Source organism: Patella vulgata, chromosome 8 (assembly GCF_932274485.2).
Source record: "Patella vulgata chromosome 8, xgPatVulg1.2, whole genome shotgun sequence".
Taxonomy (NCBI): domain Eukaryota; kingdom Metazoa; phylum Mollusca; class Gastropoda; family Patellidae; genus Patella; species Patella vulgata.
This window is the reverse complement of record NC_065886.2, coordinates 1175375-1202049: the sequence shown is the minus strand read 5'-3', so window position 1 is coordinate 1202049 and position 26675 is coordinate 1175375. Positions and strand designations below refer to the sequence as shown.

At 32.7% G+C, this 26675-nt stretch overlaps 1 protein-coding gene across 2 annotated transcripts; it reads right to left on the bottom strand.

Annotated features, from left to right (window-relative positions):
• Positions 1–1795: 1795 nt before the first annotated feature.
• On the bottom strand, positions 1796–25934 carry LOC126830011 (SID1 transmembrane family member 1). 2 transcript variants are annotated; one of them, XM_050560209.2, is made up of 24 exons: positions 25560–25934; positions 24678–24799; positions 23274–23435; positions 22615–22759; positions 22035–22118; positions 21250–21397; positions 20400–20493; positions 19632–19675; positions 18693–18764; positions 16498–16569; positions 15445–15575; positions 14812–14885; positions 14460–14526; positions 13583–13731; positions 13158–13206; positions 12357–12474; positions 11466–11602; positions 10725–10827; positions 10337–10410; positions 7926–7972; positions 7061–7166; positions 6185–6295; positions 4854–4967; positions 1796–4356 (listed from the first exon to the last, which is right to left on the bottom strand). In XM_050560209.2, the coding sequence occupies exons 1-24, from the start codon at positions 25794–25796 to the stop codon at positions 4294–4296; spliced, it is 2523 nt and encodes an 840-aa protein (XP_050416166.2). In that variant the 5' UTR covers positions 25797–25934; the 3' UTR covers positions 1796–4293. The 2 variants fall into 2 exon arrangements, with proteins under 2 accessions (XP_050416166.2, XP_050416167.2); XM_050560210.2 differs by lacking the exon at positions 18693–18764.
• Between the last annotated feature and the right edge of the window lie 741 nt (positions 25935–26675).

Here is a 26675-nt window from a genome sequence, read left to right as displayed (position 1 = left end):
TTTCAATCAGATTGTGATTACATGGATCTGTTTTACACCGAATAAAACTAAAGTAAAATAACACTTTATTACAAATACTCCAATCTTTACAAATATATAATAAAATATAAACATCCTAGCTTCAGTTCAATTCGGTACCTTATAGGATTCGCTTTAATTTGACTAGCCTATTTAATCTAAACTGGATTATATAAAAAAATTACTAAAAACAAAGATTATAATATAACAAAAGGAGAAGCGGTAGGCCAACATATACTGTCCAGAATATACGGGAATATGATCGTGATGGAACATTTTATATTCATGGCGTACATATCCATTTTGTTTGGTGTGGGGGTTAGGGAGGGGAGGGGTGGGGTGAGGGTAGCAACAATGAGACCGACTGATACACAGGCCCCTAATACCAGTGACACAGAATTTTTTGTATCTAGAGTCCGTGAATTGTCATTTCCTTGACTTTGGGAGAAGATTTTGAAGAATTCTGATTGAGTAAAATTGAGTACTACGCGTGGGAATTCGTGTTATTTGTTAAAAATTTTGCAAGAACGTACAATGTACTGTGAATCTGTGACAACTTCTGAAAGTGATAATAATTACATCGTTTACATGGATCTATATCTTCGATATATTGTTGTGGGGAATATACATAAATTAGCAGAGATGACTATGTCCCCATATTTTCATTAAAAGTCCACGTTTAGCCAAGTTTTGACACCGATTAGCGAATTTTTCACGAATGATCGTGTCCGCCATGTCACTCTCACACGCAAGAGTCAATAATTCATTGAGGCGTTCCTGTTTCATTAAACGCATAACAGTTTTTACTAATTTGTATTTTGAAAAACCGGCACGTATTGTGATATTCAATCAAAGCAATCAAACGTATACACAAATATATTCATACATATATTAAGTATTTGGGATTTTTCCCTTCTATTTTGGCATTGTTTGTTTACCTCATTAATTCATTTAGTCGTCGATGGAGAATTTTGAGATCATCTTACCCCCCCCCCCCTCCACACACACACACACACCAACCACCATCATGTACGCCCCTGAATACAATCAGTACAATACGTATTCTGGTAGGTTTAAGATGCACATAACCCATACAATATATCACTAAATTATGGTGAAATTCGTTATATTCTTACACACAATTTATCACTAAATTATGGTGAAATTCTTATACATAAAATATCACTATTTTATGGTGAAATTCTTATACATAAAATATCACTATTTTATGGTGAAATTCTTATACATAAAATATCACTATTTTATGGTGAAATTCTTATACATAAAATATCACTATTTTATGGTGAAATTCTTATACATAAAATATCACTATTTTATGGTGAAATTCTTATACATAAAATATCACTATATTATGGTGAAATTCTTATACACAAATTATCACTATTTTATGATACAATTCTTATCCATGAAATATCACTATTTTATGGTGAAATTCTTATACATAAAATATCACTATTTTATGGTGAAATTCTTATACATAAAATATAACTATTTTATGGTGAAATTCTTATACATAAAATATCACTATATTATGGTGAAATTCTTATACACAAATTATCACTATTTTATGATACAATTCTTATCCATGAAATATCACTATTTTATGGTGAAATTCTTATACATAAAATATCACTATTTTATGGTGAAATTCTTATACATAAAATATCACTATTTTATGGTGAAATTCTTATACATAAAATATCACTATTTTATGATACAATTCTTATACATAAAATATCACTATTTTATGGTGAAATTCTTATAAACAAATTATCACTATTTTATGATACAATTCTTATACATAAAATATCACTATTTTATGGTGAAATTCTTATACATAAAATATCACTATATTATGATACAATTCTTATCCATGAAATATATTTTATTTAATTTGTTTGAGTGCCACCCTGATTGTTGAGTAACATAATAAAAGACATGATTTTTATATGGATTACTCAACTTCTATATTCATACAATCTGATTATAACACAGATCTTATTTCGTGTCGTTTTTTATAGTTCAAAATTTCGTTTTACTTGCCTTTACTACACAAGGATCTGGATAAGTTGTTATATATCCCACGTTCTGGTTGATGTTAGGGATAAGCCAATGAAACGGTTTGTTGTAGCGAGTTCTTGGCATGCGATGCACGGAACTGTGGATATCCTACTAGAAACAATCAACGCTGATTGGTTAATCAAATGTCTGACGTCATAGGGTCAAAACTCGCTCGCGTGACTCCTGACGCGACCTCCCACCTCAGATCTTGATCTAGTGGAGGCCATTGGAAGTATAAAAAAACGAAACGAAATATAAATCTGTATTTTATCGGATTAATGTTTAATGTTTCACATCATCAGGAGGGGTTTAGGAATCCATATAAATCATGGTTTTTATATTTGATACAAGGAAACTATAACATCATAAAACAATATATACATACATATTAATATAGACATTCAAATCAATCTATAATAATAATAAATAAACAAAATATTTCATTTCAATTAAATTCAAGGTCCATACCCAAATCTATAATAATATAAAATACAAAATTCACACTCAAGGCAATATTCAAGATGCAGTCTCAGATTTCACCTGGCATCAACTCAACTTAACCAAGTGACTTACAGTAGAAAAATAAATATCTTGTTGACCATGTCTGAAAATTGCAGCACAAAAATGTTGAGCCCTTCAGAAACGGTCACCAACATTTTAAATTGCTTATTATGGTTTTGAGTGACCTGATACACCAGGCTATTATACTTTGAGAGAGCCGTAGACATGAATATCAAGACACTGCCAACCTTATCAGTTTTGAAGCTGAATAATAATATTTGTATTTCTTCCTTATCTGACTAGCTTGTTTTATTCACAGTTCCTTTCAATCAGGGCTAAATTTATCAAGTCGTTATTCTTAAAACTTATTCTTAAAACTTTCCCGTCACCTTATTATTGATTTTAAAACTTTTCAATAATTAACTTAGTGCGTCGCCATTCTTAAAACCTTCCCTTCATCTTATAAAAATTGATTTTAAAACTGTAGCACCTTTTTTTTTTCCAATTGCATAAAGTACTGAGTATTGCATCATGTTGATACAATGGACATGGACAGGAGTGTCGGAGCAGAATATTATACAGTACTTCCCTCATTACACAACATGGCCTTAAAATACTTTAAAAATAGATAATGAAAAATGAATATCTTGAAAATTTATTCAAATTAGATTATTCTTAGCAAAGTTATGAGTGAATTATTTTTTCACAATATAGTCCTGATTATTAAGTATCATTGATATGATAATAAACATAGTCTTGATTATCCATGTTTACATAAATTATCAAATGGCAATTGTTTTTTTTTTAATTCATTGAAAATCTCTGCCATCTGATGTTCTAAAGAGTTGATTATAGGCTTGTCATGTGAATAAATGTTTAAATAATAGTTTATATAATATTTGAATCCAGAATAAAGACCTGTAATAGGCAGATTTAGCTCTTATATAATTCACGTTTAAGTATACCATGTGAGGTAGGAGAAGAATAAAGGGTTTTTTTTATCGGCCTCGGCAAGAATTCGAATCTAGGATATTCTAGTTGAGGGTCCAATGTCCTGACAACCGCCACCATGTCGATAGAGGTATATTGTCTAATTGAGGGTCCAATGCTCTGACAAATGCCACTATGTCAATAGAAGTGTATTGTCTAGTTTGGGGTCCAATTCCCTGACAAATGCCACCATGTCAATAGAAGTGTATTGTCTAGTTGAGGGTCCAATGCCCTGACCACCGCCCCCATATTGATATAGGTGTAATATTTAATTTTAATGTTATTTAATACACAGTATAAACATTTCAAATATATTTTGTTCAAACTGTTTTACTAGAAACAACTGAACATTATTTATTATCGGTCAATGAGAAGCATTAGGATGTGACTTTAATGCTGTAGTGATAAAAGAAAAATTCCCAAATTATAAAATGAATTATTCTTTCTTGTTAAAAACTTGACATTTTATATAATCAAAATTTATGTATCATAATATGAAGTCTAATATAAAAACAAAAAAGATGAACGAAACTAGAAAATATTATCACTTACAAGGACTAATATACATAATTATTGTGTAGTTTGTTCATCTCTATCTTTGGTAAAATAAGTTGAGATTAAATAAGTACTTAAATAACAACACTGAGCAATAAGTCATACTCATAGAAGAAGGTGTAATAAAGGTGTTGATGCTGCTGGTGCCTAGAAAACAGGTATCTGATCTCTCCTCTTTAACATCAAATCATCATCTAGAGTTAATATAATCTGTAATATATTAAAACATCAACGGCTACTATCACAGTGGGGTGATAACATTTCATACAATCTTAGTCATTCTCTCACTGTAACCCAGGTATCATTTAATCTATTTCTTTTGTTTAATATCAAATCTTTGTTTAAAAATTCATAAAAATCATTTAAAATCAGTATCTGGAGTTGGAAATAATTAGGCCCGGATCACAGGTAATAATAAGGCCCTGATCACAGGTAATAATAAAATAAGGCCCTGATCACAGGAAATAATAAGGACCTGATAACAGGTAAAATTTAGAATTTTATTGCACTGGTTCAAGCTATCTGTTTGATAGAATCATGTATCCCTAACAAAAGCCATGTTTAACATAACTGATAGGGAAGCTGAAATCAGGGTTAATCGAAAGCAATACTGAATGTCTTCTGTAAGGTTCAAGATGGTTCTTCCATTTTTATCATTTCTACTGACAACTATATCATTATTATAATTTATAGGAAAGAAAACTTACGAGAAATCCAAAAAACATTCCAATAGCTGAGAGAAAATGCCAGATGTCATGAGCATCATAGAATTCTAGCAGCAAACATTGACGATTACCTTCTTTTGATGTAGCTGGTGTAACCTACAATTATAACACAACACATGTAACACAATTACAACACATGTAGCACAATTTCAACTCATGTAGCACAATTGCAACAAAATACATGTAACACAATTACAACACATGTAGCACAGTTACAACACATGTAGCACAATTACAACAAAATACATGTAACACAATTACAACACATGTAGCACAATTACGACAAAATACATGTAACACAATTACAACACATGTAGCACAATCACAACTCATGTAGCACAATTACAACAAAATGCATGTAGCACAATTACAATGACTGTAGCAAAATACATGTAAAACAATTACAACACATGTAGAGAAATTACAATACATGTCACACAATTACAACATGTGTAGCTAACTTTGTAGATCAACAAAGAATGATGTCCACCAAGTTTAAAAGAATATAATTTAGTTATTGGCAATAAGGTGGATTTAAAAGATGACCTAAATTCCCTCTGCCAAGCAACTAAGTGAGCAATAAACAATTCAATTGAAATGAAATGGTTTTACGGTCAAACTGCTCCGACTGAGATAGTGAAATAAAATGGGATTTCGTGTTCACTGTTCTGCTCTGACTGGGCTAATGAGAATAGGAATACACCATGCAGTGTGCTATGAGAGAAATTTTGCTTGGTAATATATCGAATTCCAACTGCTAAGGGTTCTTTTAAGTGCATGCCAATGTTTACACTGGACCTTGGTGTATCATCCTATCCAGATGACTATACATTGTTCCTTGCCAGACCCTTTGTCCTGCGCCACTGACAAGGAGGAACCACGTCGGATAATCCAAATCAACTTTCTCAGCCAACACCGGGAGCGAAAATGGGACCGCCAGGTTAGCGAGTCAACATCTTACTCACTGAGTCACAGCGACTCCTATTTCAATAGAACCAACCGAGATAAACATCACCCTGGCAACATACCTATTAAACCTAAATAAACATCCCCCTGGCAACATGCCTATTAAACCTAAATAAACATCACCCTGGCAACATGCCTGTTAAACCTAAATATACATCACCCTGGCAACACTCCTATTAAACCTAAATAAAAATCATGATTGCAACATATCTATTAAATCTCCATGAAATTGTTTAGGAAAAATTGTTTACACTGAATGGCTGACAGAAATGACGACCTAAGAACATTAGCGTTTGTAAAACCCTTTGGCATCCCATGGCCTGATGTGTTTAAAAAATTCTACTTACCGACCATGATGTAAGATGTGCGAAGAAGAAATAAAGAGCACCTGCCCATGTTAAGGTAGCAGTTATAATACAAGCTGTAGCTAATAAATGTATCTTTTCTCCACTTAATAACTGTAAAATACATCAAAACATCCAGTAACAGCCCCAATAGACAGTATTGGGGTGGTATTGGGTAGTATGGATGGATAGTATTGGGTAAATCGTCCCACATTTTCACAAGGATGATAATTTATAAGAAAGGACTAGTCTGGACTAGTCAGTACCAACTAGTCTATGAGGGTTATTTTGTCCAGGATTCTATTATATGCATGGTTGGGTCCAAGTTTTTTTTTCGTCCCATCCGACTAAGCAGTACATTTCTAGTTAGAAAGACAGTGTTTAATATCTACTCGGCACAGTCAAGGTTGTTTGAAGACAAACATATATGGTATATGTTGTTTTTTGGACCAGGAACTGGTCGCTAACCCCTACTCATCTTCTTGTTCTTGGGGTGACGCTTTTCGAAAAAGCCTAAGGCTCCATCAATTCAAGTCATATCCACATGAAAATTGTCATGCTTGTTCTTTGAACAATTCTGGATCGATTTAGCGTATTAGATGTTTGAATTTCATCCAACAACATGGTCAGTTCCTGGTCTATAATGTGATCGTATTTGTTTAATAATTTTATTGAGTGTAGCGAAATTATCTACAAGCTTGGATCAAAACCACATTACTCGACTTGACGCCAGATCCTTTAGATTTAACATACATGCATTCGACCACTCGGCCGATTCCCTCCCCTTCTTCCATTATAAGTATATAACTCCCCTTATTCCATTATAAGTATAAAACATATAACATGAGATTTCCTATAAATATGGTTATATTGTCTTACCTTCATTATGATATAAAATAAAACATATAACATCAGATTTCCTATAAATATAGCCAGTAAATACGTAGCAAAATCGGTTGGTGGGTTTACAAAACCATAAATAGCACTGAAAAAATAAAAAACCACCATAAATAACATGGAAAACAATGTTGATAAAAGGAATACAATCATTAGTTTTAATCATTATTTAAAAAAACATCTTTTTCCAAATAAATTGATGACAGTTTTTGATTACTCACACATTTTTCTTTTTATAAAGCAATCTAACTGTTTATCAGGAGAAAATGTTTATTATCGAACTTAATCAAAGTATGGATGTAATGAAACTATACACAGAGTCTAATCACTTCAACACAATTGGAAATTGGAAGCAGGGTTTTTGTGTTCTAAAGTCTCGGTCAATCATAATAAACAAAATAAAAATAAACAACTAAAGATGTACGTAACAAAATAAACAACTAAAGATAAACAAAATAAAAATAAACAACTAAAGATGGACGTAACAAAATAAACAACTAAAGATAAACAAAATAAAAATAAACAACTAAAGATGGACGTAACAAAATAAACAACTAAAGATAAACAAAATAAAAATAAACAACTAAAGATAGAGAAAATAAAATAAACAACTAAAGATAGAAAAGATAAAATAAACAACTAAAGATAGAAAAGATAAAATAAACAACTACAGATAGAAAAGATAAAATAAACAACTACAGATAGAAAAGATAAAATAAACAACTAAAGATAGAAAAGATAAAATAAACAACTAAAGATAAACAAAATAAAAATAAACAACTAAAGATAGAGACGATAAAATAAACAACTAAAGATAGAAAAGATAAAATAAAAATAAACAACTTACAAAGACCAATTGATGATATTACCAATTAACAATAAAACAAAACGATTCTGAAAAATATAAAATATCAAAATTATTCTACAATATATTGTCTCTGTCTCAAGCAACCCTAACCCTGTTGCTTGCTACTATCAGGAGTGAACCTGCCCAGGGCCCTATCCACCCTGATTGGAAATGTTGGGTTTTTTTTTAAATAAACCAGCGGCTGCCAGGCAGGATACGCCCACATTTTCGAGAGATGGATAGAGAACAAGCTAACAAGAAAGTGATTTTTCCTACAATCAAGGGCCATAATTCAGGAAATTACAATTCGATATGCGTGAATATGGAAAGGAACCGAGATCTTTGGGTTATAAACTTACATTTCAAGGTTCAACAAAATCGGATAAAAATTGTGACCTCTATAGGGTCCACAACCTTGATATACTATATTTTTACGCTATTTGAGAAAGAACGGCAGCCATTTTGTCTGTCATTTTTGGGCCGATTTTCACGAAATTCGAACTCAGTCATCCTTAGGGTGTAACGGTGATATAATAAAACGTTTTTTTAAATCTGATAAAAATTATAACCTCTATAGGGTCCACAAGCTAAAAACGCGATTTTTGGTAGAATCAGGGGCCATAATTCAGGAAGTTACGGTCCGATATGCCCGAATATCGAAAGGAACCAAGATCTTTGGGTTATAAACTTACATTTCAAGTTTCAACAAAATCGGATAAAAATTGTGACCTCTATAGTGTCCACAACCTTGATATACCATACTTTTACGCTATTTGAGAACGAACGGCGGCCATTTTGTCTGTCAATTTTGGGCCGATTTTCACGAAATTCAAAGTCAGCCATCCTTAGGGTGCAACGGTGATATAATAATACGTTTTTTTTAAATCGGATAAAAATTATGACCTATATAGGGTCCACAAGCTAAAAGCGCGATTTTTGGTACAATCAGGGGCCATAATTCAGGAAGTTAATGTCCGATATGCGCGAATACCGAAAGGAACCGAGATCTTTGGATTATCAACTTAGATTTCAAGTTTCAACAAAATCGAATAAAAATTGTGACCTCTATAGTGTCCACAACATTGATATACCATATTTTTACGCTATTTGAGAACGAACGGCGGCCATTTTGTCTGTCAATTTCGAGCCGATTTTCATGAAATTTGAACTCAGCCAACCTTTGGGTGTAACGGTGATATAATTGAACGGTTTTTTAAATCGGATAAAAATTATGACCTCTATAGGGTCCACAAGCTAAAAACACGATTTTTGGTACAATCATGGGCCATAATTCATGAAAGTTACGGTCCGATATGCGCGAATATCAAAAGGAACCGAGATCTTTGGATTATCAACTTAGATTTCAAGTTTCAACAAAATCGGATAAAAATTGTGACCTCTATGGTGTCCACAAGCTAAAAACGTGATTTTTCGTACAAACAGGGGCCATAATCCATGAAGTTTCGATCCGATACATGCCAATATCGAAAGGAACCAAGATCTTATGGAGATAAACCTATATTTCAAGTTTCGTCAAAATCGGATAAGAATTGTGACCTGTAGAGTGTCCACAAACAAATTGTGGACGGACGGACAGGGGCGACGGCATAATACGTCCACATGAAAATGTGGGCGTATAATAAAAATCATCTTCGTATCCACTGAGAAATATAATGACATTAATCCGAAGAATAAAATGTTCTGTGAGTGAGGTACAGGAAAAGGTAAATCAAGCTAGTTTTATTTTCTCATGACACGTATTCTCCATTGCCATGTAGACTCAAGGAAGCCAGTTAGTCCTAGAGCTCAGAATTACCACTCAGTCCACTGCTAGCTTCAATTCTGTTTGCTTACACAACATGAAGATCTACTGTTAAATGCCTGTTTAGAACTTCTCTTGGTTTTTATCACTGTACCCACTGCGAACAAACCAAAGCACCTGTTCACACAACACAACATGAAGACCTACTGTTAACTGCCTGTTTATAACTGTAGCCACTGAGACCAAAGCACCTGTTCATTGGAATGACTCGGTGAGGTAAAACATTAATTAAATAAATAAATGAATGAATAAAATAGTGTTTAACACCCTAGTTTTCTGCACCAACTGGTCTAATGAAAATGGCAATATAGCTTACAGTATGATATGAGACAAATGTTGACCAGACAGCAATTATTCCTATTTTCAAGGGTCCTTTTACATGCATGTCACCGTGTACATTGGAGCTATAATTATATGCCATATCAGCGTGTACATTGCACTTTGGTATTTGGTTCCATCCAACTGGAGCTATCACTGGTAAACAGATACCATTGACTAATCAAGCTAGGCCTTTTAGGAATGACAATTTTCGTCAATAAATCATATACCAGAAACAGAAACACAGTGAATAACATTATGTTTTACTTACAGGGTAAATAGGTCTCCCACATTTTAAACAATCATTTCTAAATAACCACCATAATCTTTTAAATACACCACAATCTGAAATATCATACACGACATACTGATTACATAAATATCATACACATCGTACTGATTACATAAATATCATACACAATGTACTGATTACATAAATATCATGACTATAAACTACACCTGTAATTACTGATTCGAACTCGTGCTTCAGACCACAAGAATCATTTGAATAGCTGTGACTGTAACCAAGGAATGGTAGAAGTGGTCTAGCCAGCAGTAGTTTTAGACATTTTCAAAAATGAGCTACAATACTCAATGTAGGGTCTCAAAATGATCTAAAAAAATTTATAAAAAAAAGATAAAAAGAAAAGAATCCTTACCAACTTTCCACATGCCCATAAAATAAATCTGTGCTGATAAAATTAACGAAACCAACATATGAACTAATGCATATAATATCCAGAAAATACTGTTAGCATAAGCCTGAAGGAAAAAAAAACATTTTTAAAAGTAAAAGATGATATAAAAATACATTTGTATTACAGGGGCATTATGGGAGATTAGATGAAGAGTTGCCAGTTCTCGCTAACATAAATATGCTGAAAATTTCAATTAAATTTCTCCGACTTGAGGCAAAATATTAGCTTTTGAATTTTAGGCTAGACTCAATTATCATTACTAAAGTCGGTACGATAAAATACAAGGTCTCGATTATACATGTTTACGTTTAATCATCCCTCACAAAATGTATTCTAAATCCAGTAAATATCGCAGGCTAGCGATGGAATCGAGAGTTGATTGTCTGGATAAATTAATTAATATTTAATTAATAATTTAGATAACATTAAATGTCTAATTAATAATTTAGATAACATTTCAGTCAGACCTAAAGAAAGACCCTCAATTGGTAGATTTAACTCTTGCATAATGTATGTTTAATATGTGAAATATCATGTTCAGTGAATAAATTAGAAACAGGTATTGATGATACCTGGATGAGCGACTATGATACCTTGATGATCGACCATGATACCTGGATGACCATGATAAATCCTGCCATGTTGAGGATCAATCATGATGCGATGAAAACCTCAACGTCACTACAACAATGTTGTACTTACCACTCCTATAACAGCTATAAATATAACAAAGGCCATTGATAAATAGGTTGTATGAGCCTTGGCATTGATATCAGGATGCCGGGTCTGATAAATCTTCAACATATTTAAACATGCTATTATATACATAAACGATGTATCTGAAATATACAAAAACATAAAATATATTAAATCAATATTGTGGTGCAAAATAACATTTGTGGTTAATTAGATGTCATGGAAATAAATTTTAAAGTAACAAATGATGACTTGTTCATAACGTCAATGAGAATTTTTTAAAACCTGGTGACTATTTATATGTCATTTCACTGAAGAGTTGGCAAATGTTTAAAGCGACTATCCCGATTTGAACAGAGTCTCAAAAATAAAAGTCTGAGTATGTATGAAATTTTAATGCCAAAATATAGAGGAATGGTATATGTACCTTGTCTCAAAGTTTCAGTTCAAAATATTGAGTCATTTGGACGTGAACGTCAAAAATGGTTATCCGGACACGTAACCCTTTTAAGATTTTGGGTCAAATTTTTCGTTGAATGACCTGATAATCGATTCCCGTTCTTTTAGAGGTCTATACAGTGAATAACTCATGTGCTGTACTTGATAACAAAAGGTAAATTTCACCTCACATTACTTTTATAAAATAAAAGTCTGGTTTTATCCAGACACTGCATAATACAGCTTGGGACACAGGTCTACATTTCCAGATGAAGACTGACGGGTTTAAGTTGTTTGCAAACATATCACAAATATTGAGTTAGTTGCACGGCCATTAGGTAGAGCATTTTAAGGGATTATAACACAAAATTAAGCAGTTTTATTCTCCAACATATTATTGGGATTGGCCCTTTAATGAACAATTAACGAAAAAATACATTCATTATGATTACAACTTACCAAACTGAAAGTTTGAATTATTTGGACAGACATGATAACAGGCACTCATCAATCCTTCCATCATTAACGCTAGACCCATCGCATAATATAATCCATAATGTTGAGGAATACCATATCGCTAACAAATAATAACATAATGATGAGGAATACAGATCTATATTTCGTTTCGTTTTTTAATACTTTCGATGGCCTACACTACATGAAGATCTGAAAAGTTATAGCGATAGGTCACGTCAGGGGTCAAAAGACCGACTTATGACCCAATGACGTCAGACATTTGATCAACCAATCAGCATTGATGTTTTTAGATGATTACCCACATTTCCGTGCAAAACACGCCTAAAGCTTGCTGTAACAGACCGTTTCGTTGGCTAATCCCTCACACCATCCAGAACACGTCAATGATAACATCTCTTCCAGATTCTAGTGTAGTAAAGACAAGTAAAACGAAATTTTGAACTATAAAAAACGAAACGAAATAGGATCTGTTTTTTAACCAGATTGAAATAATAACATACAATATTTTGAGAAGGAGTTGAAGCAAAATTGTGATAGATTAATTAGTTTGAATATGTTTATGAGATTAAGTAAAATCTATGATGCATGCTACACAAGCAACAATTATCCATGTCACATAATATAATCATTACATGATCCCAAGCTCACACACAGCTTGCATAGATGACAGACATGGTGAGAATTTGGGTGTGGCACAACGAGAACAATACAACTAAACTCAGTGATTATATAAATATTAAAAAAATCTGTTGGATGAATGTATACATCAATCAAGACGATTACCTGCGATATTTCTTTATTCTTGGCAGCAAATGCTCGGTGTACACTTGCTCTAAAATAAAACAACACATGTATGATAAACAATACCTGGATACATTATCACAGGTTGCCAGGCAACAAAACATATGTTCACAGTAACTGAACTGTCTAAGCCTTCCATAAAGGATGATAATATTATATGATATAATCATGATAAATAGCTAATTATCAAATATTATTCTATTTTCATGGAGTTTTTTTAAAACAAAGAATATAATTTAATGTATATATAGACTTATTTTGTAAGATTCTATGGTGAAGCTTGATTATAAGTCTAGAATGTTCTGAATTGTCAGACTATAATACAAGCGTTTATAATAAATAATTCTACAGTAAACTTACCATTTTCTGACTATAATATATAATAAATAATTTTATTGTAAACTTACCGTTTTTTGACTATTATAATAAATAAGGCCCCGAGTAGAACGTATCCAATGTTACTGAAGACATTATTAAAGGAACTGAGAACACCAAGAGGATGAGCACAATAAAAATTATAATAACAAATATCTTGATCCCCAGTTCGATGTAACACCTGAAAAATACAAAACACAAAACACATACCAATATCTATAAATCAACAAGAGAAAATCATCAACCAATAACAACTAGTAGACTATTGTCAACCAATAATAACCATGAGACTTGTTAATCAATATGATTTATGTCTTGTCAACAGTATATTTCAGGCAATTGCATACAAACATAATATTGTCATTTTATTTCTCCAGCTGTGTGTGTTTTTGTGTGTGCAATGCAAAGTAGGGTTTTGTACAGATAGCGTGGGCCCACCTACACTTAATTTGATGTCCAACAGTCAATGTATCTTGAATTTGTACAGGTGGGAATCTTAATCGACTAGACACACATGCCTCTCAGCCGAGAAGGTACCACCCCTGACAAGAGACATCCAGGTTTGACAAACCCCTTATCTATCTAAAATATTCTGAAACTTATTAGAAGAGTGTCTAGTTTGTTTTATAGAATTTAAAAACAAATTTCACTCATTGAACCGAAGAACCAACAGGATAATTGTTGATTTATGTCACTTCTGGACATTTAAACCCTTTCCTCTCTTTTCTAACAGTGTTAGAAGAAAGCTGTGTGGTGAGACGGGCTATACGCAGATATAATGTGTGATGAGAAAATAACGTCATTCTGGGACTGGCATGGGGTAAATCTGTATTATAATGAAGGTGTAATCGTGTAAATCTGTATTATAATGAAGGTGTAATCGTGTAAAAATGACTAACTTTTACTTACTTTTTGGTAAGAAACTACAAGTTGTATAACAGGTAAACCATAAAATATACCAATAGTTAATAAATTCCTACAATAAAAATATATTACAATAGTTAGTAAATTCCTGCATTACAAATAAATATATTACAATATTAAAGGCTTTGTATCACTTTTAAATGTTTAATTATGATTTGAAAATGTTTTGAAACTTAAAAAAGAGTACACTGAAATGGATACAGGGGATTAGAATATTACGAACAATCTAAATCTTATGTTGATTAGAATATTACAATCTATAATATAAATTTAAAGGGTTGGAATGTTACAGAAAATAAATTTTAAGGGGTTAGAAAGCGATAAAATATACTGTTACCAGTGATATATTTTGTATGTCTTTGATAATTTTTTCGGACTTTTCCTGGATAAATCTGTCACGAACAACGCAGTCTATAAAATAGTATAATAAATACCATATAAATAATATAATAAATACCATATAAACAGTGTTAAGTTTAACATTCTTTCTACATTTTTGCACCAACTGGGGCCTATACCATGTATATCTGCTATGCAGGGAAATTTTGGCTGATCGAACAGCAGCTTTTCTTCCTCTCTACTTTTAATTCCAAATTTCAAGGGTTCAACCTGTAGGGGCTACACTGGGCCTCAGTTTTGTGTTCCCTCCAAACAACTAGATCAGATATTTGAATCTAGGAATTTATTTTTAAGATTTGGTGGTTTTCTTTTGACATGCCATTTTAAGGTTTATTAATACCACATTTACCTTTATTAATATTATATTTACCTTTATTAATACTATATTTACCTTTATCAATACCATATATACCTTTATTAATACCATATTTACCTTTATTAATACCATATTTACCTTTATAAATACCATATATACCTTTATTCATACTATATTTACCTTTATCAATACCATATTTACCTTTATTAATACCATATTTACCTTTATCAATACCATATTTAACGTTATATTTACCTTGGTTCTTACGATACGTTTATCTTCATATGCATCACTTAACATATCTATCTCACTTGTATCAACCTCTGATTGATCAGAGTTGTCTTCCCTTTCATTACCGATACTCGCAGATTCTTCCTCGGATATCTCTACATTGTACAACAAATTTTATGTCACAAATGTTGACATGAATCATTTTATTGTTGGTCTTATGGTATACACATGGATTTAATACATCAATAGATTTCTCTATTTCTTGTATTATTTTCCTTGAGTAAACTGTATTACAATCACTAGTAAGTGCAGGGGGACTGCACCACACATAATTTACACAAAAAAACAAATATATGGACAAGACACAATATGTAGAAATCGCAAACAAACGAACAATTCAAATTAAGTGAATGGATCCAGGGGGCTAGCCGTAAGCATCCACTGCCCTGTACAGTCCCGGGCCTGTAGTGATACAGACTTCACTCAAATTTGAAAACAATCAGGAATATAGAGAGAGGGATTTCATCAGGTCATTGCTTCAGGGGTATTTCACTCGACCGTTACATGATCATTGAGTCAAATGGCTTGGTTTACATCATATGGTCAGTTATTGAGTCAAATGGCTTGGTTTTAATTTGAGTTGGTTCGCCTTTCTGACCTCATGGGTTTTCTATCAGTACTGTAAACTGGTTGCAGATTGAATTTAGTAGTCTGTGGTTTAGTCAAGAGTTAACGATCTCGATAATGAACAAACTACTTAATTATGGTGTTTAAAAACGTACCCATGTGTTTGTAATCACCACCAGGAAAATAAAAAATTTAAAAAGCCATAATTAAGTAGTAAGTTCATACAGGGCAAAATTAGTTTATTTTATATAGAGAGAGAGAGAGATGGGGTTTAACGTCCACTCGACATAAAATAGGTAATTTCGGTACTAACACATAGTTCAACTTTACTTCAATAATTCGCTTGCATGTAGAGGTGTTTAGCAGTGGGAGGAAACTAGAGGATCACGAAGTTGGAGTTTATTTGATATGATGGCTCACACAATATTAGACATTATAATAAAAGCGTACCAGATTGATTGGCAATACTTCCATAACTTGCATCTCTTGTAGAACTGGTCATTGGTCTCGATAATAACCTGTCTGTCAATATATAATAAAGAAATTAATGTCCTATTCAATAAAAAAAAACATTAACTTTTTTAATTTGTTAAAAATTAAATCTGTACTTTTTAGATTACAGCCATATTTAAAATAATGATATTATACGTAACAATAGATTTTAAAAGATTTAAATTTTTGACAAAAATTGGATCCCTGACTTTTTTTATTTTAATTTTAGGCTGTTTTATCCCCATTTTAGAGGTCTTCAAATAGTATATATCTAAATCTAATTGAGTATTATGAGAAGATAATTGAACATTGAATGACAATCTATTCAGATTTTGAATGTCAACGACAATATTTATATATTATTTTAACAGTAAAGTACAAATTCTATAACGGTGATAAAATATATAGATTATGTAGTATTTAGCTACATGGACCAATTAAGTTAGAAAATTAATAATTTATGATGAATTTAGTATAAAAAAAAAACAATAGTTGATCATACTAAAAAACATCTATGTATTAAGAATTGACGTCTAAATGATATCTTTTTATAAAGCAACTCTGGTAAATGGACATCTTGTCTCCTTCAGCTTTAAAATAGTTGGTTTAAATTCTAAACTGCAAACAACGTCAAAACCATATTGTCTCTTTAAAAGTAATTGCGACACTATTGTTACAAATCTAGATTTACTAGAGATTGAAAGAAAGAAATCTGAGAGTATTCTCTTAGTTTTTTCAAGTCTGTATTAAACTTTTCGAGGAGTGATATGGAGTGAAACACCACACACATTCAGTTTCAAATTTAGCACCAAGGACATTCAAAAAGACTCAAAAGTTTTGTTGATATTCAAACATGGATAGGCCACAGTGAATCGCACAAAATATATTTGGCTTTACAGGAGACATAGCAACTATGTGTAACTAGAATCCAGAATTTCCATTTTGAACTACAATAAACATATATACACAGTTGAGCCAAAGCGTTCTTCTTTTGTTTTGAGTAAGGTATATACACATCTAATTATAACATATACACATCTAATACTACTATAACATATACACAGTACCATAAAATATACACATCTAATACTATTATAACATGCAAGTTTTAGAACATCTAATACCACATCACAGATTTCATTATAATTTATCATCAAGCTAAATAGATTTAAAACCCATATTCTTTTATTTTGATAACAAAAAAGGCTACTAGTTACAACCAAGAGGGTAATACCAATTTGAACTTTTGCTGTTGGATGACAATTGTTAAAATCTGGCATCCAAATAGTTTGCTTTTCACAAAGTTTTTAGATCCACATTTATACAATTTGTAATTCTAAATGAAAAAAGTTGATAAGGAAGAAAATGAAATGAACTGAAATTGGGTTTAACGTCCTACTGTTCTGCTCCGACTGGGCAAATGAAGACGGGCATATGCCATAAATTGTGCTATGAGGGAAATTTTGCCCAAGAAGCGGCACTATCGCCTACACTAATATCGAATTCCAACTGCCAAGGGATCTCTTGCGTGCATGCCAAAGTATACACAGGACCTCGGTTTTTCGTCTGATCACAACGAGTAGACAGCTGTCCATGTCAGGCCCTCCATCCTGCATCACTGACAAGGGGAAACTGCATTGGAAAATCGGGATGAACTTTCTCGGCCAAAGCAGGGATCGAACAATCGACCTCCAGACTTGTGAGCCAGCGTCTGACCCACTTAGTCACCATGGCTCCACAAAACCATGAAGAACTAAAGTTTAATTTGGTTTAACCTAATATATTGTGTTAATAAAATAAACAAGCAAATATATAGATGTCAGCTAGAAAAAAAACATAAGCATAAAATAAAATATAAAAAAAGGCAGAATTTAGACACAGGTTATTAAAAATAACATCATGATAAGGTTATATACCAATAAATGGGATTGAATCACTTATAAATAAACATGTTCTACTCATATTTAAAGATATATTATATAAGATTTAGATAAAGAGTAGACAGTTCTCGCTATAATAATTCAAAAATAGATAATGAAAAAGGAATATCTTGAAAAAACATGCAAGTTTTTATAAATAAAAAGAAAGATGAAACAATGACGTGCAAGTTTTGTTAGAGAGAGATGAAATATAACCATGTAGACTTGTATTACCAGTAGAAGATGATGATGGCTGCCGTGATCGATGACATTCTCTCGGCCCATTGTAAAATCCTAATAACTTATCTAAATAAATAAATGTTGAATAAAACACAAGAACATTATTGGACCGAGAACAGGACATCATCATCACCCTAAGCAAAGTATGTCAACAGTTTTACAATTGTCCATTTGTTAACAATGTCAAGTTTTATATTGTTCGTACTTGAATTGGGAGTGTCGCCCTCCAGAAGAAGTAGAACTTAATGAACAGAGTATCAGTTCCTGGTCCAGATGTATATAATAAATAAATATGACTACATCTACATTAAAACATAGAATATATTGAGAAACTGTATGGTCCGGATATTTATAATAAATAAATATTACTGCATCTACATGAATAAAACTATTCACCTTCTCTGATAGTTTCTCTTACGGTGATAAACAAATTGGGTTTTTGTTTGTATGGCCTTTATGAAGTGCACCATACAATTTCTCAATATATTCAATGTTTTAATGAATTCTTCAATCAGATAGATAAGCTTATATTATCAGGAACCAGTTTGTGTTAGAAAAGCAAATGTAGACTTTATTTGTATTGATGGCAGCAAGATATATATATACATGCTTTGGTTTCATGCATGAATGCGAGCGAGAGAGATAGAGCGAAATGGGGTTTAACCTACAATTGACAGCAACAAGGTCATTTCGGGACTAACATATGGTTCAATTTTAGTTCAATAATTTGCTTGTGCATAGGTTTTTTTTAGCAGTGGGAGGAAGGTTGGACTGGCGACCCTAATGTATGTAGAGACTTTGTCTTTGTAATATTTTAATTTGTATCTTTGACCCAAGAAATATCATCAAGGGATTACGTTCAATTTACAATTGCATTTTGGGATTAACAAACGTTTCTGTTTTTTAAAAACATTTATAGAAATGTTAACTCACCTTTCATATCTTCTGACATATTCAAGTATTCACTGTTATAACCACTAAAATATACAATTATTCTATTTGTTATGAAAAGTATTATGTGAGTAAATTTAGAAATCATATCTTGTTGTAAAAGGCTGTAAACCTTTCTGAAATGTAGAAGAGTACCCATCCACTTGTCTTGGACAATGACAAATCAGTAGAGTATAATAAACTGTACATACACATGTAATAAACAGCATGGTAACTTACCAACAATATTGTAATAAACAGCATGGTACCTTACCAACACTATTTAATAAACAGCATGGTAACTTAGTAACATGGTAACTTACCAACACTATGGTAAAAAGCAGCATGGTAACTTACCAACACTATTGTAATAAATAGCATGGTACCTTACCAACAATATGGCAATAAATAGCATGGTAACTTACCAACAATATTGTATTAAATAGCATGGTAACTTACCAACAATATTGTAATAAATAGCATGGTAGCTTACCAACAATATTGTAATAAATAGCATGGTAGCTTACCAACAATATGGTAATAAATAGCATGGTAACTTACCAACAATGTTATAATAAATAGCATGGTACCTGACCAACAATGTTGTAATAAATAGCATGGTAACTTACTAACAATGATAGAAGATACAGATGAAGAATGCAACAAGATAACATGGTAACTAACCAACAATGATAGAAGATATGTTAACTTACCAACAATGAAAGATAATATGGTAACTTACCAACAATGAAAGATAATATGGTAACTTACCAACAATGATAGAAGATACAGATGAAGAATGCAATGAGGTAAAAACTGAGGAAGACGGCAACAGCCACAAATATTCCTTTATAATATGATGCCTCTGTTAAAATAAAATATATACATGAAAAAATAAACACATTTCTAGGGATTCAGGTCAAGTGGCTCAAATATTTTGGATTTCAGTGTTTCAAGGGCGAGGAAATATTTTGGTGGGGCATAGGACTTCAGAATGGGGAATATGGATTTTTCATAGAAACTATTTAAAAGCTGGATTGAAAACCTAAAACAGACAAAAAATAGTGATTCTCAAGGGGCGTATGAATACTTTGTTAGGGACTAGGACTTCAGAGTGGAGTGTAGGGATTTCTCATAGAAATAAGTTAAAAGCTGGCGCCAGCCAAGAAGTTCCAAGTGGAGTGTAGGGATTTTTCATAGAAATCAATTAAAAGCTGATGTGGGCGGAGAAGTTCAAAAGGTTTGCCCATGACAGTTGGAATTTAAAATAAGAGTAGGTCATAGTGCTGCTGCCTGGGCAAAATATCTCATATAACACACTGTATGACTTGTGACAGTCTTCATTAGCCCAGTCAGTGGAGAAAAGTAGGAAATTCAATCCCATTTAACTTCATTTAAAAAAATTAGACTATTTATCTTTTTGAGCAGCATTTAGCAATTGACACACGTAATGAACACAAAAACATTATCAAACAAATGATAACTTTGAAAAAACTCTCAACAAAATATTATTAAGCAAATGATGATTTTGAAAGAACTCTCAACATAACATAGCTTTGATTAGAACAGTATTTGTATTATATAATGTTTTTGTGTTTATTAGACTATTTAAGATACCTACTTGATAATGTTCCTTTAACTAGAATGTTGACATTTTTATTACGATGTATGGGAGTCACTGGTTGGATATTTTGTATTTGATTACAATCTAAATCATTTGATTTAACCACCATGACTACATAAAACGCGTCTTCATCATAATCTTCTTTCTACACAAGATAAACAAATACTAGTTTATACATTTTTATGGCAAATTAGTTACAGGAATAAACCATTATTTTTATGGCAAATAAATTTGAAGAGTTGAATTTGTTACAGGAATAAAGTCATTAGAGATTATTCTGAACATGGTCAAATACCATCAGAAATTTAAGCACCAAAATATAGAGTTGTTTGAACGTGAATGTCAAAACCGTTATCCGGACATGTAATCCTTTTAAGATTTCAAGTCAATTTCAAATCAAGTCCCAAGTCAATGAGACCAAAAACTGAGGTCCTGTGTATACATTAGCGTACATGTAAAAGATCCCTTGGCAGTTGGAATTCGATATAAAAGTAGGCCAATAAAGGCCATAGTGCTGCTGCCCGGGCAGAATTTCCCTCATAGCACAACACTGTATGGCGTATGACTGTCTTCATTAGCCCAGTAGGAGCAGAACAGTAGGACATTAAACCCCATTTCATTTCATTTTCATTTCATTTCTCAACAATTCCCTCGTCATTTTTATACATATTGCTATTTGTTCATTTTTTGCTAAAACTTTGGATTTGCTGCAAACATCCAATTAATCACTATTTCTTAAGCTTTCTAAATAAGATTTCTTTCTAAAATTATAAAAAACTTACATTTAAAATAAGAGCTGCCTGTTTTGTCATTGTTTGATATTTTCCTTGAAAAACTATATTATTATCTAGATCAAATACCGGACACTGGAAAATAAATATAACAGCATTCTTATTACATTTACATATCGTTGATAGGGAGTAAAAACCTTGTGGCTATTCTCCAACATCCTGGTTTCTTCCCACTACTAAAGACCCTAGTGAATTATTGAAATAAAATTTGACCATGTGTTAGTCCCTAAATGACCTATTTTTTTGTTGACTAGACATTAAACCCCATTTTCTCTGTGTTTTCACTAAAAGAGAGAGAGAAATAGTGTTTAATGTCCACTTGACACAAATTAGGTCATTTAGGGACTAACACATGGTTCAATTTTATTTCAATAATTCGCTTGCACGTAGGTGTCTAAAGCAGTGGGAGAAAATCAGAGAATCCCTACTCATTGCGACATACAACCGGGGAATCAAAACCACCCCAGTTGACTCAATGGCAGACCTTATGATACAGTGCACACTGGCTAACCATTCGGCCATCCAACCCCCTTTCACTAAAAGATCATGTCAACTATATTGTGATGCTTACTTTAATATCTTGTATAGAGACGACCATACATTGTTTATCTTCAGATTCTACCGTTAATAAAACAGATGCCACATTATCAGGAAATGTAAACATATAATATTCTGGGGCTGCCGGCGACACGCTTGTATTCTTTACTGTATCTAAGCTGAAAAACATAAAAATATCATTTTTTTTAAACTGATCGACGAGCATCTTCTTGATTCAAAGAGTTTTTAATTTAACCTTAATCTGCTTTACACCCTTTTCGCAGGATGAAATTACCACATTTTCAAAAGTGTGGGAGTTTTGCCTGATAAAGTCAAAATACAATAAATTATACAAAACGGGCATGGGAGTATCAATTTTCAATATAACCAGACTCTTACTAATGTCAAGGGGTTCTTTTGCTTGCATACACATGTGCATACAGGTGGTACTCGATTTTTTATCCCATCCAAATAACTATGCCCACTGTCCTTGACAGTCCCTCAGACATCACCCCTGCCAAGTGAGATTTTCAGGTCACATAAATGTTATGACACATTACAATCTAGTCTTGTATTGCAACTACTGACTGGGTCTTGTATTGTATTGCAACTACTGACTTAGTCTTGTATTGCAACTATCGATTGAGTCTTGTCTTCAACCTACCTGAGTCCTGAGTCTTGTATTCAACTTACCTGAGTCGAAAGTCATCTAATAATGAAACTGATAGTGTAAAGTTGGAAGGTTCAATAGACATGGTAGAAACATCAATATATATCAACTGATCTTGGGTCAATGAACGTCGACTGTCTTTATCCATCGGACACAAAGTTCGATTGACAGACTTATAGCGATAACTGTATGAAACAAAAATAATCAAATAAATAAACTATAAATTATTGAATATTCAAATACCTCTATAAATATTATTCATATCAAAATATCATTATCAAAGTTTGGGGGTGAAATTATCAAACTGAAGTTTTAAAAGCTGGGTTGCCAGGCAACGAAACATACGCCTACAGCAGATAAATTGTCAACAAGAGTTGTCGCATATTTTTACTTTTTTCAGTAATGAAACATTTATAATCCACTAAAATCTAATTAAGAGTAACAACTCATTAAGTAATTATCAGAAAACCATTAGAATTTGTTTGGTTTTTATAAAGTTCTGCCCCATGTTAACGTTTAGCATATGAAACATTTAATATCATGGATTAAACTGTTCAAGTCATAAAGATTCATTAAAAATCAATATACTTGTTTGTCTCAAGACCTTAAACTCTGTGTATCAGTCTGAAGTCAAGCGGATGATAACATAAGTCTCTAGAGCGTCACATATTTCAAAGTGATCAAGGGCTATAACTCTGGCAGGAATTATCGGAAATCGCTGAAAATCAATAGAATTCTTTGTCTCATGATCTTAAACACTGTGTATAAATTTAAAGTCAATCGGATATTATCTTTCGCCTCTAGACCATCCACCAGATATTTTGAAGTGATCAAGGGCCATAACTCTGGCAGTAATTTTTGGAAATTGCTGAAAATCAATGGGCTTTTCCGTCTCAGGACCTTAAACACTGTGTATAAATTTAAAGTCAATCGGATATTAACTTTAGCCTCTAGAGCGCCCACAAGCAATTGTGGACGTCTGCCAGCCGGACAGGGGCAACGACAATATCCACATTTCAATGTGGGCGTATACAAAAGGTCACATTCCCATTCGTGACCATTATACTATAAAATCTTAAAATGAGGTATCCAGATAGAGTAGAATTATATTTGATAGAGAATACCCACTGACTTTATACATGTAGTTGAAGCAGAATTAACAAATAATAGATCAGAACGATAACTGTTTGATCTTACTCTAGGTTTATGAAATGAAATGTTTTAAAATCCTGCTGTTTATTCAATGACTATACAATGTGCCTTGCAAGGCCTTCCGTCCCACACCACTGAAGAACTTTCTTGGTCAACAGTCAGCACCAGGATCGAACACGGGACATCCAGGTTTTAGCGACCCAATGTCTGACTCACTGAGCCACCATGGTTCTTTAAAGGTTAATCAAGAGTAGAGTGAAAGAATGACAACTTACTTATAGTTGATTGAGAGTGGAACTTGCCAGGATAATAAACCTTGTTGTTGTCGAACGACAAACATGATAGGGAAACTGTTGTTTACTTTATCACTGGACGTGTGAATTCGAACTGCAGTAGTCTAAAATAACAAGTGGTACAGGCATGTAGCCTACATGTAATGGTATGCACATGTATCAACAAACAAGAACAACCAACTCTTTATGTAAAACTTACATGTATCTTTAATTTTAATTACATGCATTCAGTATGACCAACGATTTTCAGGATGGCTGTCTGGATTATCTGATACATCCTCGGTATCCCCTGTCATATCATTCCTCGTTCCATTCTACTCCATTAATAATATCTCAGAGAAGCCAAAATCTTCAAGTTTCATTGAAATCGGTTGGTAATTGCGGTCTGCAGTCGTGCCACATGAAATGTGTGGTAACCTGATATCTTGGAAACTTTGCATACTCTGAGAGCTTATTATTGTAATCATAATCTGCAATTTTCATTGAAATCGGTTGGTAATTGCGGTCTGTAGTCGTGCCACATGAAACTGCTAACCGGAAGTGGTCAAAACTTAGGCTACTCTGAGATATTATTAATGTAATTATAATCTGAAAGTTTCATTGAAATCGATTGATAATTGCAGTACGGAGACTTACCACATGTAAGAACATCCCCTGAAAAACCCATTTTCATTATTGGTTTGGTTGGGACATATACATCAAGCAAACATTACAATATAGTTCTGTGTGATGTTCAGTTGAAATATTCAACCCAAAAATATATCATGCATAAATCACACATCTCATATGCTAATTAGATCTAAATGGAAGGAAGTCTGTGAAAAATTACCGTGATCAACTTTGTTTATTACAAGTTTGACTAACCTCATTTGTTTCATTGTATGAAAAGACGAATAAATACTGATGATGTCTGTCAATTTGAACATCTTCGTACAAGTTTGAAAAATTTCCTGTAATAACAGTTGTATTCAGATCATTCGATCCATCAAGGTAGTTCATCAAGTCAAAAGATCTAGCACTAGCAGACGACGAGAAATTCATGAAAACGGCTGCCAAAATTAAACAGATCTGCGCCGATTTTTGCAGGCATGATGTCGCCATTTTTCCGTTCTAACCAATAGATGCAATAAATAGATTGTTCTACAATACTTTATAAGCAAATAATTGCTTCCTTAAAATAGAATCAGTTCTATATCGACAAAAACTCTTTCTAGGAAGCATTATATTCCAGCTCTTATATTAACCATCACGTGAAACGTTATAAAAAATGTAAACAAATAAAATGGATTCAGCAATTTTTGAACGGAACGAAATGAAAAGAAAATGTCACAATATCTCATGGCTGCAGACTCGTCAAGTTCATTTTAAGATCATAGACACAACAGTTTGCATGGCGATAATTCATTTTGGATTAACAAAATCTAAATAATGCTAAAAAAAATATAATCACGATTTTGCTTCTTTTCATAAAAAAAAATATCTGTGTTCAATAATTTGTAACATTGAAAATCAATCGAGATTAACAGGTCTCTCGTATGTTTCGTGGCTCAGGTTGCTAATTGTAGGCTACTTGGCGAGGTTCGGGTGTTTCCGGGGTCCAAAATAAGGCGGCTTTATATAAATGAGAATATAGGGGAACCCTAACCCTAACCCTTTTTAGAAGACTGAACTTGGATCCAATTTACCCTTTACCCCTCTTAAAAAGGTTAGGGTTAGGGTTCGGATTTGTATTCCCCTACCCCAACTCATTTATATAAACCGGCCATTTTGGACTTCGGAATACCCGAAATACGTCAGTTTTTATTATGAATTAATACGATTCAATTTCATTGATGCAAAGCATTAATTGTGATATCACATGCCTATATCATTATCTCGCGCTTTGAGTGTCCATCTCATTCAACCATTTGATAATAAAGGATAAAGCAGAAGACCGAACTGTTACACTTTTCTCATAAAAAGTGGTGGGGGGGGGGCTCT